This window comes from Rhineura floridana, chromosome 5 (genome assembly GCF_030035675.1).
Source record: "Rhineura floridana isolate rRhiFlo1 chromosome 5, rRhiFlo1.hap2, whole genome shotgun sequence".
Classification (NCBI taxonomy): Eukaryota; Metazoa; Chordata; class Lepidosauria; order Squamata; family Rhineuridae; genus Rhineura; species Rhineura floridana.
The window spans coordinates 99,669,877-99,688,831 of NC_084484.1; the positions used below are offsets into that span (position 1 = coordinate 99,669,877).

General features: G+C 39.7%; 1 protein-coding gene across 2 annotated transcripts in view; it reads left to right on the top strand.

Moving 5' to 3' along the window:
* Positions 1 to 18,955, top strand: part of HLCS (holocarboxylase synthetase) — a 181,695-nt gene that overhangs the window by 151,952 nt on the left and 10,788 nt on the right. For both annotated transcript variants that reach the window (XM_061627679.1, XM_061627680.1), the window contains exons 7-8: positions 7,319 to 7,386; positions 9,072 to 9,232. In XM_061627679.1, the coding sequence (XP_061483663.1) occupies positions 7,319 to 7,386; positions 9,072 to 9,232 (229 nt within the window). The remainder of the gene's footprint in view (positions 1 to 7,318; positions 7,387 to 9,071; positions 9,233 to 18,955) is intronic.

Sequence of the window (18,955 nt, forward strand, 5' to 3'; positions counted from 1 at the left end):
GCTGAAACAGTCCCTAACAACTTACAACAGACTGAAAGTTCTTACATACACTCTTGTGGCCCTTCTGCATGGTGAGTGTCACTTTATTTATTTTTTAGATTTATATCCCTCCCTTCTTCCCAGTAGGAGCCCAGGGCGGCATATCTTTGTCTGAGATCTCCTTGATCTGATTGCCGAAGGAAGTCACTGGCCAGATACAGCCTGGGACTACGTTACTCCCTTACCTCCCAATCCACAGACTCAAGGAAGTTAGACAATCTTTATCCCAAATGCAGTCATTACCTACATGTAAAGGTCCTCCTCAGTGATTCTGCCACCTTCCAAGTGGATCCATGGACAAGTCAGTTTTAACAAGTTAATCCATAATACCCAAACAAACCTGTATGCAAGATTTATATTTTTATATAACAGTCCATTCCCCAATGGTTCCTGGAGGGCATTCTACAGCTTGGGATGGCACCTCCTCCCTGGCGCTGAAGGCAGGGTTCAATCTTCAGATCACCTCACCCAGAGGGAGGGGCCACCCCACTCTCCATACCTGTCCTGCCTACTGCTGTGGACAGTTGGGGTCCGGCTGTGCTCCCTAAGAGCCAGCCATCTTCAATCTCCAGATTCTCCTTAAAACCTCAACTTTTTTCAATGCTTCTCTCTCTCTCTCTCTCTCTCTCTCTCTCTCTCTCTCTCTCTCTCTCTCTTCTCTCTCTCTGTTTCCTTTCTTTCCAGTGTTCTTCCCCTTCCCTTCCCCCCCCCGCTTCCCAGCACAGGGCGGGACAGGGCAACACATAGAGGGCCATTAGGCCTATGATGAGGCAGCAGGTCTTTGGGCAGCAGTTCACGCCTTCTCGTTTGGAGGAGACGCGCAACCGCATTTCAGCCCACACAGCAGTGACCTTTTCCTCGAGTGTTTTGGCAGCCGTCCAATCAGCCGTGGAGAAGTGAACCTACAGCGGTGGCATTAAAGTACAAGGCACAGCCTTCCCTCACTCATGCCCAGTGCGGAAAGGCGGCACTAGGCCTCAGAGTGCTATCAGGCTCTCCCCACCCCCATCTTAGGGTCGGCTGGGTCCTGTGTTTTTCCCACCTGCAATGGCAAGAGAGGGGTGGCTATGCTATGCTTTCAGAAGAGGAGCAGAGTGATCTGATGCAGCAGCAGATGTTGCCTCGCCTCGATCCCAGCAGTCAGAGAGATGCTGGAGCGCCACATGGAAGGGGTGAATAGAGGCCACTTGGCAGACCCCTATTCTCCTCCTCTCCCAGGACAGGAGGATTTCCCTAAATTTCTGTCATGGTTAAGAGGGATTGTGGTTAAGGAGGTTAGAAGTTCAGAGCCAGCACAGGTAGGGACAGACACACCCCCAACCTAGGGCTCAAGCATTTTAAGAGGAAGCACCCATCTAAATCGGGGCACAAGAAAAGGAGGCACTTCAGGTGTCCTTCACCAGTGTCTTTCTCCTCCTCCTCCATCTCCTCCTCCCCCTTCTCCTGTTGACCAATGCACCCATGGGAAGGGGCATAAGGAGAAACAAACACAAAACTAAAGTCACACACTCCTCTCGCCACTCCAAAATAAAGCAAGGGGACAAGAGGGTAATGAGCAGACAGGCAGCTACAGCTTTGGGACTCCTGTTGGACTCAAAGTGCTCTCCCTCTTCAGAGGATAAAGAGGAGGGGGAGCTCTCTTGAGGAAGAAGTGGATGCCCCACCTCCAAAGGGGAGGCTTTTCCAGGCAGTTCTTCCCCATATTGCTGGAAAAGACTAGACAGGTTTTAGAACTTCCAGGGGAACAGTCCAAGGAGAATGAACCGAGTACATCCACTGCCTCAAAGGGCTCCAAGACTGCTTTCCCAGATGGCCAGCCTAAGATGGATACTGTACCCTTCCCAGACTCCTTCCAGGGTTTAGGAATGCAGAATGGGCTGCTCCAGCCAAACACAAACCAGTGCATAAGCTGGTTAGCAAGCAGAACTCCTTTGCACCAGTGTTGATGGGGCAGTTAAAGACCCTTGCTGTGGACTCTGCTGTGGTCGCTCTCTCCTCTTCCGCCACCATTCACACTGAAGGGGAAGGGGGCCCAAAGGATGCCTGTGACAAGAGAGTGGAGGCGGCACTGCACAGGGACTTCGAAGCAGAAGGCATAGCCTTCAGAGCTTCAGCTGCCTCATCCATGTTTGCACGGGCAAACATGATGTGGGCAAATGAGTTAGTGGCCAGGGATGACATTCCAAAGCAAGTAAAGGATGGCTTGAAGAAGATCACGCTGACAGCGGCCTTCTAGGCAGATGCTACAAGGGTAACGCCAGGGCAGTGGCATCCAGCACGATGGCAAAATGCAACCTCTGGCTCACACACTGGGAAGTGGACCCTTTCTCACAAAGTCACCTGGCTGATTTCCCTTTTGGGGGTGCTAAGCTATTTGGGGAACCACTGGAGAAAGCCCGAGTGGAGACAAGGGATAGAGGCCCTCTCCATGGCTAAGAAGCACGAGCACAAGACCAAGCAGCAGAAGTCTTTTCAGAGTTCCAGACACTTCAATCGTCAAAATTCCTCAGCAAGGTACAAGTCTCGTTGGGGGAAGTCAGATAGGAACCCCAGTGCCAACCACCCCAGGTTGCAATCCACCTCTTCTTATCCCTCCATTTCCAAGTTCCAGAAGGGGCCAAAGAAGGGTCAAGCCTCCTGATGCCAAGTCAGCAGCCTGTCACAGAGCCATAGGGGGTTGTCTACTCATCTTCACAGGGACATAGGCCACCACTACATCAGACCACTGGGTTCTCTCCACAGTTTTCTCCCATTACTCCTTGGAATTTTCCAGGCTTCCAAGGAAGAAGTTCATTGCAACTCCAAAGTCCAGGAGACCAGACAAGCATCAGGCTTATTGCAAGGCCATAGGTCACCTGTTATATATCCACACAGTGGAACCAGTGCCCGCCTAGGTGCGGGCCCGGTGTGTTTGCTCAATTTTCTTTCTGATCCTGAAGAAAAATGGGAATATCCAGGCCATCCTAGACCTCAAGTGGTTGAACCAGAGGATAGCTCACAATAAATTCAAAATGGAGACCTTAACATCCATCTCAGAGGCCATCAGTTGAGACAATCGGATGGCTTCAGTAGACCTCTCTGAGGCTTATCTCCATATTCCAATCCACCGGCGGCACAGGAAATACCTTCATTTTTGTTATGTCAACCGCCACTATCAGTACAGGGCTCTACCTTTTGGTCTTACCTCCACTCCCAGAGTATTCACCAAGGTCCTAGTAGCTCTGGTGGGTCATCTGAGGACATTGGGGGTGGGGGTTCATCCCTACCTCGATGACATCTTGGTCAGGGCACCTTCAAGGGACTAGTGTGCCACAGATGTACAGGCCACCTTGGATTGCCTCACCAGTCACCTCATAGTTTGTGGTGAACTATGAGAAGAGTGCCCTGGAGCCCACATGCATCTTGGAGTTCAGATAAACTCCATCCATTTCAGCATGAGGCTTACTCAGCAATGGGTGAACAAGGTCCAGGATCTCACGGCAAATATGGATCTTATGGATATGATGCATTTGAATAATTAAATTGTGCCAAGGCCCCAGTTTGCCATACCTTACTTAAAGGCAGACTTACAGTCCAATTCCATGCATGTATCCTCAAAGGTAAGCCCCATTCAGTTCAATGGGGCTTACTCCCAAGTAGTACAGGATTGCAGCCTTGGGGAGCATACATCATAAATGGAAGCCTGGAGTTGGTTCAGTGATCAAGCCCAAATTGGACCCAATGCCATCACGTGATGGCAGCAGGGTCAGCTTGGGATTCAACAGATCTGCCTCCAGAAAACATGTTTGGTGGGTAGAAGGGGGAGCTCTGTACCTCCTGGAGATTGGCAAGGATGGGCAGCGGAACACCTTTGTTCAATCCAACCCCCTCCAGTTTGGCACAAAGGGATTGCTTTGTTAGAGTACAATCCTGTGCGTGATTACTCAGAAATAAGTTTCTGCTTATTCTGTTCAGCAGCATTTACTTCCTAATAAGTATGTTTGAGGATTGCAGTGTTAATGTAATAGTTAAGCCAGACCTATTCATATAACGGGAGTGTGTGTGTGTGTTTTAGTGTAGTAAAAATACAATGTATTTGGTGTAAATGCTTCCAATTCTAAGACATACATTGTAAATGGAAGCGCAGACTCTTTTAAGCAAGTCCTGTGAAGACAATAATTTACAAACAGCTCAAAAGAAAGATGGTAAAAGTTACTTCTGACCCCCTGGTTTTTCAACATCTGGACTGTAATGTTGCTTTTTGTAATACCTCTGCAATACCATAAAACAGCAGGGTGCATTAATGAGAGTTTCAGTCTGAAAACCACAACATCAATGAAATTTACAGATGTCAGATCATTAACATTAGTCAAATATAGGTTCTGTGGTTTTAGTTCCAATTTTAAATAGGTATAATAAAAGTCATTTACTGATTATGAGAACTAAGAGTCTTTGGACTTGATGAAATTTCATTTAACTGTGGTGAATTAAACTAATACCATTTTCAATCTGTGCTATAAGCATTTTTGTGAAAAAAATGTTTAATGGGCTGATGCAGCGCCGTTTTAAAGGTTCTGCCTGGTTTAACTATTTTCCCTGGACTATAGAAGTTTAAATTAAGTGTTAATGCTTCAATGTTTTAATGTAAAATGACAGTTGGGGATTAAGCTGAAAACCATTTTGGGTATCAAAGATTTCAGTCTCCCATTTTGTCTGTGATTGTTGTTGCTGCTGTTGCTTCTTTAATACAATATCCATACCACCTTCCAATAAAAAAAATTGCATAAAGTTATGGTTTACATAAAGTCTAGCATACTATTGTGCTTTTCTGACCATTTCTTGTTCAGTGGCCTTCAAAAAATGCAACAATTTCTGAAAACAAAAACTTGGAAAAGACGTAAGCAGAGTTATTGTAGGCAGATACAGGTAATGTCGCATGTCTTTTTAGAACATAAGCCTCCTGGCCTGGGTCTGTTTTTGTTCTTATAGTGCTTAGATATTTATAATAAATAACATTATTGTTTATTAAATCATCAGTATATATGTAGTTTATAGTTTGAATTATAATATGTGATGACAAGTCATCATCTTATAGAATGATTGCAATATTGGCCAGATAAATCTAAGCCATTTCTACTTTTTATTTCTGCCTGAGTAAAAGCCCTGTAATGCTCAACAGCTTGCACTTTACTTGGCCTGCTAGGATTAGCTCAGGAAAAGCTTACATCTTTTTTTTTCTCCTCTCTGTACCTGCAGAGATACAGTACTGCACTAAGGTAATTTAGAATGTAAATCTGTTTACAATTGCTTATTTCTGTTACAAAACCCTTACATTTTATTTTCTGAAACCTAGAGGAAAATATAAAATTCACAAGCACTTTATTATGGTCTTGGAACTGTGTGGTAATGCCTCTAGAGTTATCTCGGATAGCATAAATAAACCTGTCTGTCTCCAGTAGTCTCGGGCTAGGTATTAGCAGCTTCTCTATGTTGTATCCCTCCTTACAGAAACTTGGCCTTCAGTAGCACAGGAGCTCAGTCTTGTCTTTCGTGTATTCTTGTAACTCCAGCCAAGCCACTTAGCAACTCTGTGCATATGTTTCCTTAATCACATCGTTGTTCTACAGTACTGTGTTTGGTGTCATAACTAACTGTTTTCCTCTCCTGATTTGTCTCCCTCAGACTTGTAACGTATGTCTTGCCTGTTATGTGGAGCCTAAATTACTTCAGCTATATTTATCATCTGTCCATAGTGCCATTTCCAGATGTAAATTACATTTCCTTTTATGTAACATGAATGTTGTATTGAAGCTGAAGTAGTGTTTGACTCTTACCTGCAGAGTTTCAAGGAGACAATATTAAACTTAAATGGATACAAAGAACCTCTCTCAGAATATTTCTTTCAGCTCCTAGCACCAGCAAAATATACTTTAACAGCAACAGTTCATGGTAGATGGTCTCAATAAGCAATTCATGGTGGCCAAGAGAAACAATTATCAAGCTGTATTTACTATATAATGGAAGTGGGACTGGCAAAGAGATTTTCTGGCCATTGCTTAGAAAAATGGCTCTTGCTGATATTTGCATTAAAGGGAGGAAAACATCATATTACCATTCCTGTGGTTCAAGTACTTAAAGTTACTAACTACTCTTTTTGGCCCTTAAACTTATTCTTTCTGCAGTTATATGAACAACTGACCCATTATGGAAAGATGTTTAAAAACATTTTGGATCATGATTTAAGTTCTTTATGCCTCCTTTATCTAGTATATTTATAAGCTATTACTACTGAAACCTAAGCAGGAGTGAATGAGGAAGCACCCTCAGGAACCATCAGCACCAACCAAGGTTGGTTCCTAGTGAGTGGCAGGGGGTGCTCTTGTGCTTACAGTTCTGATTTTCCACAGTACCACTAGCTGAATTCCAGAGTTTTGAGATCCTTTGAATTTTCCAACATAAAAAAAGTTATTCTTGTGCAATTTGTTATAAGCATCTCTGAATTAAATTAAACGCAAAATCTCCTCATTAAAAGGGGGACTTCCATGCTTTCAATCCTTTAACAATTTAAGCCCTGACCAATATGTCTAAGACATATCTTCTTTTCTGCTAAATAATTTCCCTCTTTCCCAAGTCTACAAATAAAATGAGAGAGAAAATATTAGTGCTATTCAGATATTACCAAGGCAACTTAAAGAATATGCTTACAATATTTATTTAAGTTAACATGGGCTCATTTGGTGGTGTTTGAATATGCCTTAGTTTCTACTTATCCCCAGTGGGAAAACTATTCTTTTAACTGAAACAATTTTAAAAGCAGATCACAAGCCTAAAATAAACTAGTGTTCTCTGGAGTTCTCAGAAGGTGTAGATTTATTTACTGTAGTTAAATCATTAGTTCTCAAGGGATAGTGTCTCTCTTAAAGTGCTTTATTGCCACCTTACTGGTTTTCTATATAATCAGAAACTGCTGCTGTTGCTGTATTCAAGAGTATAGCCATGAATTTGCTGTAAGTAGTAACAAATGTTTGGAATTGCCAGTTGTCACTTGCGGAAGATAGTGAAACACTTTAATGAGAATAAGCATCTCAAAAAAGAAATGCAGGAAATGCAACTAGTTGATTAAAAATATCTTGTCATTATAGGTTTGATATTTTCATATAAGCTTTTTCTATCTTTCCCCTTCTTAACTTTCTTTCACTTTTTTGACCTATAGCTGAAACAATAATGTAAAAATCTCTACAGTGTTTTTAAGAAAGCCACACACTGTTCTAACAGGAGTTCCGTTTTTTATAATTTCCAGGTTGATGTACAAGGTGCCACGGGAAATAGGTCTGATAGCAATTGCGGTTCAACAAACTCAAGGGAAAGGTACATTGGTGTAATTCTTGTGTTAGTGGCAAGAAGATGTTTGAAATGTAGTCAGCGATACAAATGTTGTATTGTAAATAACCATATGCAATAAATTGTAATTTTGCATAGCTAAAAGAGCTGTACATCTATGTCAGAAACCATTCTAAATTCTTAGTAAGTAAGCACTTTTTTGTTATTTTTTTCATTCAATTGGGTTTTTCATAGAAGTTTTATAGGGAATCCAGATGCAATCCCTGACATGTTACTCATCAGATTGGCAAGTTTCAATAACAGAGACGTACCACCGGCTAGATGCAAAAAGTCACAACATATCTGGCTTGTGGTACTTCTCCATGCATAAAACTGGCATTAGATTATGTCCAAAATGTCTAAAAGATAAAGTCTTGTCATGCTACTGTCTGCTTTTCTGCTTGTTTGCATAGAAAAATGTTTTTAATCAATATGTGAAACAAAACAAATTGAGTTGTCTTGTGCCAGAAATCAAACCAGTGAAGGAACGTGTGTTTGAGTAGTAAGATACGGCTTTAATATGTATTTAAATCACTCTCCTTGGCTATGCTTTTCCAAACTGTACCATGGTTTGAAAAACTGACCTGGTAATAAAACCTTTACAGACCTTTGTTTTCAATTAGTGCTCTCCATGAAGTGATCATGATGTAAATAATGACCTTTATAATCAGAGACTGTGTATATACAGAACTATATATACAGAACCCTTATAGGCTTTCTTTTGGGAAAAGTGTGTTATTTAGTTGGTTGTTCTTGGTAGAATCTCCTTTTTCAGTCCCATTGATTACTTTTTTTCCTAGACAGTCATGCCAAATATATACCGTAAAGTTGCTCTTTTTGATGAAGTAATTTTTTAAAAGCTAGGTGGCATTATATATTATAAATTGTGAAAATGATCGTCTGGGAATTACGTATTTGATCCGATCTGTTGACTGGGCCATTATTGTTTTTGATCTTGATTTAACTTCTGGCCAAGCAGATATACTGCATCAGAATGGCGTTAAAGTGATGAAGGGTAAAATCCAACTTGTTACACTGGGCTGAGGGGAGCTGGATATGGGGGACCCCCAGCTGAGCCGACAGTCTCCCAGCTCCACTGAGCTCTGCCAGCAGAAACCCTTCACTGCAGCTCAGCCGCAGCGGAGCCAGAACCCTGAAGGCTGAGCCAGGGGTCCGCCAGGGATGCCCAGCCCATCTGAAGGGGTGCCTGCAGAAGGCCCAAAAAAGGGGCATTTGGGGGGCATGTTGGAGGAGGGACCAAGGGGGGATTTCAAATGGGAACTCCCATTTGAAGTGGACCTCTGGGTCCCAATCCAGGCCAAAGTTATGCTGACTCACAAAAGGTAAATGGATGCTGCAGAGCTTCCCACCAGCTCTTCCTCCTCCGGCACCCCTTCCACCGGGTTCCCATTAGTTGGATTGTTCTGTTATGTATCTTTTCTTATTGCTGCAACCTATAGTTTAAGCAAATACTGTTTCTGATTATGATTTTTATTTGTGAAAATGGTATAATTATATCCTTAAAAACAAAAAGAAACAATGTGAAAACTTTAAACAATTAATTTCTTAGAATACCTTTAGAAGCTTTTTCTCAATGATCTGAAAAAGCATTCTTCTCATCTGACAAAATAATTTGCAGGTAAACAGTGTTTAATGTGTATTCCTTTTTTAAGGCCGCGGTGGAAATACCTGGCTGAGTCCTGTGGGAGCTGCTTTATCAACTCTACATATCATTATTCCTTTATCTTCCCAACTCGGGCAAAGGATTCCATTCATTCAGCATCTGGTTTCTCTAGCAGTTGTGGAGTCTGTTAGATCCATGCCTGGATACCAGGTATTACATTTGCTTATTTCCATTCCATTATCTTTCAACTACTTTTGACCTAAAATGACTGGAGTACATTATTGACATACCCACTTAGCATCACAACACTATTGGAATTTCATTTATTTTGCCCCCAGGATTATTTTTATCTTTTCATGTGTAAGACTGATGTTTCCATAGTGAACAAAATATTATTAAGTAGGTTGAGCCTATCAACCCATTTTGATTTAATGTTAATTGTAACTGACCCTGTAATCAAGATGGGTTTGTCTTTTGCTCTGACTCCTGGACTTTGTTTTATTTCGGTTATAGACTGATGAGGGAAACTGAGAGGAAGAAAAAATAATAAAATTGACAATTGCCTTTTAGGTTTTTGTTGGAGCAGTTTCACTAGCCACTTCATGCCTTCTTTCTTTTTCCACATCTTGTTTAATGTTGAAAATGTCTGCTCCAAGCTCAGAAGCAAGAGGCTAACCATATCCTCTCAGGAGGGAAACAAGTGTCCTGTCATCAGTGCTCAAATTACAAACCAATCTTCTTTAGCACATCATCAGTTTCATTTGGATGTAACCAATTCATAAAGTGGCTAACTGCAAAACATTGGTATTTTACAGGACCAGTCAATGAAAACATGTGTTTCCTATATTACACAAAATCAGTGACTTACACACATTTACACATGAATTTCATTAGTGTAGTACCCAGCAGCTTTCATATAATTTAGGAGTTGTCTTCTATTAACACTTCCTAACTTCAGGACTTCATAAGTTGACAGTAAAAAAATTCTTCATGATGGAATATAAAATTGGTTCTCTGTAGTTTAAAGCATTACCTGTGTAACGTAGGAGTCCTCAAAAAGACAAGTAATACTTTACAGGGATAATTCAATCTTATACATAGCTAATTCTCGTGATACTAGTTCTATGGCACAGTGCAAATTAATAGTGAATCATCAATTTAGATGTCTGTTGTGGTCCTTTGCTGCCTTTCCTGCTTTGATATATGCAAAAAGCCATTCAGGAAAAAAAACCTCTCTAGATTAGTGCTCTTGGATCTGTGTTAACAGCACTGCACTTCTGGCTGTCTTGTAGCTCAGTTCCTTTTCTCTAAAACAGGAATTGTCATGCTAACCATACAGAGTTGTTATGAGAATGAGTGAGTTCTATCAACGACTTGATTAATATATTTGTGGCAGCAGAATTTCTTGTGCTGCTATCAGAGTATCAGAGGCTATGTTTGGCATGTCACACTTATTGAATTCATAGCTGCTCTTGGGTGAATTCTACTACTGAAGAACAAGAGTAGGAAAAAACAGTTTTCACATCAACAACACACTCACAGAAGCTGCCAACCAACCATTCCTTTATTTATAGCCAGGTGGAAAGATTACTAGTAGCGACAAGTGGGACCTTTAAAAAGTGTTACTGTGTATCCCTATCTCTCAGTGCTCTTATTCAGGGTTCCAGTCAACCATGCCCTCCCCTAGGATACAATAAGATGAAGGAGTTCAAGCAGAGCAATCTACTACTACTCCTTCCAGTTTTTCATTTTTTGTTCCTTTTTCAAGTGACACTCAGTATTCAGAGGCTGCTGAACATGATCAGTCCTCAGTGGACCGTATTTTGGGGGCTTGTGTCCTTAGGCTTTTTAAAAACGTTTGTACCTCTGTAAACTTTAGGGTTCATACCTCTCTTTTTTACAGTGGCTCCATTTCTGTAATTGCTGTCTGAGTTTATTATTAAAGGGAGTGATTCTTCTGAATTTATCATCCTCTGAACTTGCCATCAGTTTTAACAGCAGAACTTATAGACTGTAATTCTACAGCCTTTTTCACTGCATTGATTATTAACACTGTTAAGAATTGTTAGCATCCTTGATAACAAATATACTTACTATAGCTTTAAAGATAACATGAATTACTACTCCTGCTGCCTACAAACTTAGTAATTTATTTTTTGTCCATTTATTTCCATTACAAAATAATAATTTGGAAAAATAATATGTTAAATACATTTTTATTAAGAAAGCTATCATTGTGGTTATGGAAAAAACTCTTAATATCAGCAAGGCTGGCCCCTTGCCAATGAATGCACAGGGTCGAGGGTTCTTGCTTTCTCGCTTTCTCACTTCCTCAGAGTCTACATAGAGCTCTTGTATGTTGAACGTTAGTTCACCTAAGCTCACGAGTTATCAACAGCAGTCGTCTAGTGCAGGTGGTGAATAGAGAAGATCCCAATCAAAAACGTTTGAGTCTTGAGAGTCACCAGAATTTTTCTTTTGACAGTCAGACTTCAGACAGCAGAACAGTCTTTATAATACATGCATTTATTTATTTATTTATTTATTTATTATTTGATTTATATCCCGCCTTTCTTCCCAGCAGGAGCCTAGGGCAACAAACAAAAGCACTAAAACATTTTAAAACATAATAAAAACAGACTTTAAAATACATTAAAACAAAACATCTTTAAAAATATTTTTTTAAAGATTCCAAGACATCTTAAAAAAAATAAAAGGTTAAAAACATATTGTTTAAAAAAAAGGTTTAAAAACATATTAAAAAGCAATTCCAACACAGATGCAGACTGGAATAAGGTCTCTGCATAAAAGGCTTGTTGAAAGAGGAAGGTCTTCAGTAGGCACCAAAAAGATAACAGAGATTTATTCACATACTGCACACTACAACCAATAAAATGCATTCTAGGTGGCCTTAGCCATCATTGCAGAAACAGAACATTAGAAGTTCAAGTTCAAGGTTCTAATTTTGGTGTACAAAGCCCTATACAGCTTGGGACCAGGATACCTGAAAGACCGTCTTATCCCTTATATACCCAGTCGATCACTGTGCTCTGCAGGTGAGGGCCTCCTGCAGATACCATCTTATCAGGAGGTCCATTCTGCACAACATAGGAAATGGACCTTTAGTGTGGTGGCACTACCCTTTGGAATTCCATCCCCTTAAATATTAGACAGGCACGTCTCTGTTATCTTTTCGGCACATACTGAAGACCTTCCTCTTTCAACAAGCTTTTTAAGTTGAGACCTTACCTGAGCCTGCGTTTGTGTTGGAATTTATTTTTAATATGTTTTTAAATCTTCCTATTTAAGAATATGTTTTTAAACATTTCTTTTTTCAAAAAAGATATTTTTAAAACTTTTTTAAAAATGTTTTTAAAGATGTTTTGTTTTAATGTATTTTTTATTATGTTTTAAAGTGTTTTTAGTGCTTTTGTTTGCCGCCCTGGGCTCCTACTGGGAGGAAGGATGGAATATAAAATAAATAAATAAATAAATATCAGCATGAAAGAAGTTGCTGGATATCCATTTAACATCAAAGTAAAAGACTATGAAGGCACATCTTAGTTAAAACAAGTTACAATAGATGGACTGAATTCTTAAGTTGTATTACAGAGCCATAGTTACAACGTACATGTCATAATACATCACCCATCGGATGCCATAGATGGAATAGATGGATGGATCTTCTGCATTCTTCGACACACACAGACACTCCAGCAGAGCTGAAGGGTTATGAGTGCTTCAAGATGTGGCCTTTTATACCCTTTCTTATCAAAGAGAAGACTTGTTTCCATGGCCTTATCAATTATGCTATCTGCTAGAGGCAGCACTAGTGACCTTTCTGCCTTCTCCTAGAGACGGCGAGAATGCTCAGTGTAAACTATTAGTAGAATGTGGTAGTATTAACTATACCATATAAGGAACTTCCTCTGAAAAATGCCAGTTTGAGTATTGGCGTACTGTCCAAACATCATATATATATGTATATATGTATCTTCCTGCTGCTTTCATAGGAAAATTACAGCTTTGGTTTGGAGACAGCAGAATAGGGAGCAGTTTTAAACTACTCCTTTTCTTACTATTAGGTTCTTATGCATTAAGCAGACTTTATAAGCTATTTCAGTAAATCTTAAGCATATTCTAAGCAAATCTTAAGCATATTCTAAGCAATATAAGCAAAATGAAACACAAGATAGCGCTGGAAGATGAGACACACACACCCCGGCCAGATGGCACTCAGCAAGCTGCTGGGGAAGAACAACAGACAAGTATGAGTAGCGCTTGTTAGAATAAGCAAACTTGCATGTTCCCTTTAAGGGATATTTAAGGGTGGACTGGTTGATTCTCATCCCGCTGCTTGCATTTATATCTCTGCTAAGAAATAGGACCACAAAACTATTCTTGTTTCACACATTTTTAAAATACCAAACAGTGCTGTGACTAAAGATGCCACTGGGTCAAAGCCAAATGGAAGCCCAGAGACTGATGCGCACAGATGCGAAAGGAGAGTCTGGAGTTTTATGATGTACACAATTGCCGCCCTGGACTCCTGCTGGGAGGAAGGGTGGGATATGATTAAATAAATAAATAGGAACATGGAATGTGTCAAGCAAAAAATGGAACGATCAATATTATTGGGATGAATGAATTAAAATGGACAGGAATGGGACATTTTCAATCAGGCAACTACAAAATATTTTATGCAGGAAATGAGAAATTAAGAAGAAACGGGTTTGCTTTAATAGTGAGAAGTAATGTAGCAAAAGCAATTAAGAGCTATAACGCAAGGTCTAAGCGAGTGCTATCAATGAGATTAAATGGGAAACCTATTAACATAACTATCATCCAACTCTATACTCCAGCGGCAAACACAGAAGAAAAGGAATGGAAGAGATTTTACGCAGAAGTGCAGGAAGAAATTGATCACTCAACAAAACAAAATGTTCTGATAATCATGGGGACTGGAATGCAAAAGTAGGGAACAGAGAAGAACTAGAAATGTGGGGAAATGGGGCTCAGGAGACAGAAATGAAGCAGGAGAAAGACATCAAATTCTGTGAAGCGAATAATTTGTTTCTTGCAAACACATTTTTTGAGCAACCGAAAAGATGACTGTACACATGGACATCACCAAATGGTCAATAGGGGAATCAAATGGATTATATAATTGGTAACCGAAGATGGAGAAGTTCCATGCTTTCTGTGAAAACAAGACCAGGAGCAGACTGCGGTACAGATCATGACCTGGTCATATAAAAAATCAGAGTAAAGCTAAAGGAGAACAACAAAGCAATCATAATGCCAAAATACAATTTAAATAACATCCCAGAAGAATATAAAGATCAAATAAGGAACAGATTTGAGACTTTAAACTTAGTTGACAGAGAACCAGAAGAACTATGGATTGAAGTCAGAGACATTATCAGGGAGGAATGCAAAAAGACAATACTCTACTTAAAAAGAGAGAGAGTCCTTAATGGATGACTGATGAAAGTCTTAAAATGGTTAAGGAAAGAAGGAAAGCAAAAGCAAAAGGAGATAGAAACACAGCCAGAACCCTAAATGCAATAATACAGCGACTAGTACGTAGGGACAAAGAACTATTACAATAGCTTTTATATAGAAATAGAAGAGGACAACAAAAAAGGGAAATTCAAACCAAGAGTACAGATCAAATTTCATCATAATCTAAAATAGCAATTTAATAATCAAAATGATCTATAGTTCAATGTTATAACTTGTTAATTTAATATTTTATTAATTCAATAATTTATATTGATAATTAATAATTTATAACAATGTATATTATAATTAATTATACTCCATTTATAATTTAATCTTAATATATGCTATAGTTTGTGCCCATTTTTCCATTTCCTCCTCAATTATTTTATAAGGTCTCAGCAGCGCAGTCAATTTTATAACCTCCAATTCCTCCCAGATTTTCCTAACTCTAATTTCCTTGTGCCTCTCTGCTGTTTCCTCATCTTGGCAAAGGGTATCCTAGCAATCGTTATTATGTTTAAAATATGAGTTTGCTATTTTTTAATCTTCCTTGCCCTTCCACATAAAAATCTAATAGACATAACATACAACAGAGGCCAGCACGGAAGCTTTAGGTGATAATGTCTTATTATGTCAATTTAAGATAATGTCTTATGTCAGTCCCATATTTCGAAGCAGGTATCTATTATATATGACACCCCCTCTATATATGATTTTCTCTCTTTTTTTGCTTATCCACAATAAATTCCTAATCTTGGTTTTGGCTGAATATTCCTCCATTGGTCTATTATAGATTTCATTTGTGTTATTCCCAGAGCACGGGGCATCCTCACCGGAGTGGGAGTGCACTTTGCTCCAGCAACAAAATAACAATTGGGAGCTCACTTTAAGTACCATTAGTACCCAACCCATTAGTACCCAACCCAAAGCTGATGCCACATATGACATCAAATGTGGGGTGGGTGGCTGTGGTTTGGGAAAAACATCCTCACAGACCAAATTGGGACCTCTGGCAGGTCTAGTTTGGCCTGTGGAGTGGAGGTTCCCTACACCTGATCTATGTGACAGTCCTTCAGATACTTGAAGATGGCTATGTTGTCACCTCTTCTCCAGACTAAATATAGCCAACTCCTTCAACCTTTCCTCCTAGGACATAATCAGCAATTGATCTTTCTTGCTATACTCGGGACAGTGTCGGTAAACTTGTCAATCTTCTTTTTAAATTTCTTGTCTGCGATAGCTGTACATAAAGTGTTAAGCAATATATTTCTTTGTTTATGTTTAAAATCGTCCTGTTGGACTCTGGCCCTGCGAGGCAGCTAACAACAATAATATTAATAATACATAAAATAAGCCAAACATATTTGTAAGTATATCTGTTTTCTTGTTGGGCTTTGAAACCCATTGTTATGACAGTTCCTGCTTGGTTGGAAAAGACAGGAAACGTGTGTCTTCCTTTCCTCCAATAGACTCCTTCTCAGATCATTTCCTGCCTTCACTTGAAGCAGAAGCAAATATCTGCTACTGTTTCTGCATTTGCTCAGTTCTGTTTTTCTCTCCTCTAGTATTTTTCCTCTAAAATCCTACTTCGTCTCTTTCTCTCTTGTTTTCTCCCAATATACTAGTAATTCTTTTTTTAAAAAAAAATGCTGTTTTGTCTGATCTTAGTTATTCCTCCTTTTCTTTCCCACAAAAACTACACCTGTTAGCAAATGCAAAACACTAGGGTAGTGAGAAAACAAGATGCTACATCGTATTTGGCCACTGAAAACTCCTGTAGCTTCCCACTGAAACAGGCTGAACAGCCTCCTTCTGTGAATGCACAAGACTGGGGTTTTTCCATGCTCCCCTTTGTCTGTGAGCAATCCAGAGTATCTATATGGCAAACATGGTCACCTGAGCTTCCACAGTTCCTGCCAGTGATGGTCTGGGATAGGCAGAATACTGGTAGGCCCCCCAAAGAATACAGCCCCCCCCCCAAAAAAAATTTATTTTAGTTGCCAAGGATGTTTGAATGACTTTAGGGTATTTGGGGGGTGCTAAATCCAAAAATGACATTAGTTTTGCCGAATTGGCTCTAGTTTTTGAGATAATGGATACTCTTCAAATGATGATTGTACCCCAATACGACCTGTAGCTGCTGGCGTGTGCAGCAGGGTTTGGTCTGTCTTTTTACTCTTGAACATTGTTTTGCAAGTTTATCCATTGCATATAATATCATATTGTTTATTGTTTATTTGAAGAGGAATATGAGTTCGTCACGAAGAGGCTGCTTAAACAATCCTAATGCATTCTGCTACATTTGTGGCGAATACACTCTGCAAAAACAAAGAAAAAACATCACTGACTTTGTAAAACAAGCATATCTTGCTTATTTTGGATCAAGATAAGTCTTGGACTCCCCATAAGGTTTGCAAAACCTGTGTAGAGTGCCTATGACAGTGAAAAAATGGAGGAAGGAAACATTTAAACTTTGGTGTCCCTATGGTGTGGCGAGAGCCGCAAAACCATCACGATGATTGTTATTTTTGTGTTGTGAATGTGAAAGGCTTCAATCGCTACAAGAAACATAAGTGGGAGTATCCTGATTTGGACTCAGCAAGGCGACCTGTGCCACACAGCGAAGATGTTCCCATACCAGTGTTTACCTCACTGCCTGACCTTCCATTGTCAGATGTTGAAGAAATGCTGGACGTGGAGTGTAGCACAGGTGGTAGCCCTGAAAGTGGATATGAAGGAAGCTTTTCAACACCTGAGCAGTTCTCCCAAAAAAAAGTCAATGATCTGATACGAGACCTCAGTCTGTCAAAGCAAGCATCTGAACTTTTAGCATCCAGGCTAATGGAAAAGAACTGTCTACAGCCGGAAGCTAACATAACAGCTTATCGGACAAGAGAGGAGGGACTTCTTCCATACTTCAGCCAAGACGAAGAACTTGTATACTGCAATAACATTCCTGGACTTCTTCTCCAAATGGGACTACTGGAATATCGACCAGAAGATTGGCGGCTTTTTATAGACAGCTCCACCAGAAACTTGAAATGTGTTTTATTGCACAATGGTAACCACTATGCATCTCTTCCAATTGCTCACTCAACAAAACTTAACGAAGAATATGAAGATATCAAAATGGTCTTGCAGTAGCTCTGCTATCATGAGCACCAGTGGTCTATTTGTGTTGATCTAAAGATGGTGAACTTCTTGCTTGCAGATAAAGAGTGGTGACCATCCAATTTGATATGTAGAAAAAGGGGGTCAAAGACCAGAATGCTGAAGTATTTTATAGAAAACTGGTTTTATTGCGAGATATTTTTTTTCCCCAAAAAAGCCCAAACTGGTTTTATTGCAGAATATTTTTCAAAGAAGCCCAACACGTTTCAGCCTGTAAGAGGATTGTTATCAGTGCAATACAGGACCAAAATTGTTTGGTTAACCATTGTAAAAGTTCATTATCCCCTGATGAAGGCCTGTGATTACAGGCTGAAACGCGTTGGGCTTCTTTGAAAAATATTCTGCAATAAAACCAGTTTGGGCTTTTTTTGGGGAAAAAAAAATCTCGCAATAAAACCAGTTTTCTATAAAATACTTCAGCATTCTGAATTTCTTGCTTGGGCAGCAAAGTGGATGAATGAATGAATGAATGAAACTTTATTTTTACCCTGCCCTTTTTCGAAACTGGAACTCAGGGCGGCTTACAAATAAAACTACATGTAGTTAAAAACATAGAAAAACATACAATTAAAATACAATTAAACTATGCACAACCTTAAAAGGCACTTAAAAATCTAAAAACAATTTAAAATAATACAAATAATAATATAAAACAATAAAACAAGCCTTGTAAAGCCCAATCCTCAACACCTTCTATCCCAAAAGCCTGTCGGAATAAAAAAGTCTTTACTTGCCGACGGAAGGATGGCAAGGAGGGGGCCGTTCGTGCCTCCCTAGGAAGGGAGTTCCAGAACCTAGGATACACGAAGTACCCTTGTTTCATCTGCTTGTGGGATAGTAGGGCAAAACGAGATCATTGGAAAAAAGTGACATGGCCTTCAAGGGAACACATGACTAGGTGCAGCGAACATCATTAACAAGCCATTGGTTGACAGTGAAAAAATCATTCTCCCACCACTCCATATCAAGCTTGGACTGATGAAGCAATTTGTTAAGGCCTTGGACAAAGATAGTGATTGCTTCAAATACATTTGTAGATTGTTCCTTGGACTGACTATGGAAAAACTAAAAGCAGGAATCTTTGATGGTCCTAAAATTAGTAAACTCATCAATGATTTGAATTTCACTAAATTTATGAATGATGTTGAAGCTTCTGCCTGGTGCAGTTATGTCTCAGTTGTCAAGAACTTCTTGGGTAACCACAAAGCAGACAATTATGAAGAATTGGTGCAAAACATGCTCGCTAACTTTAAACAT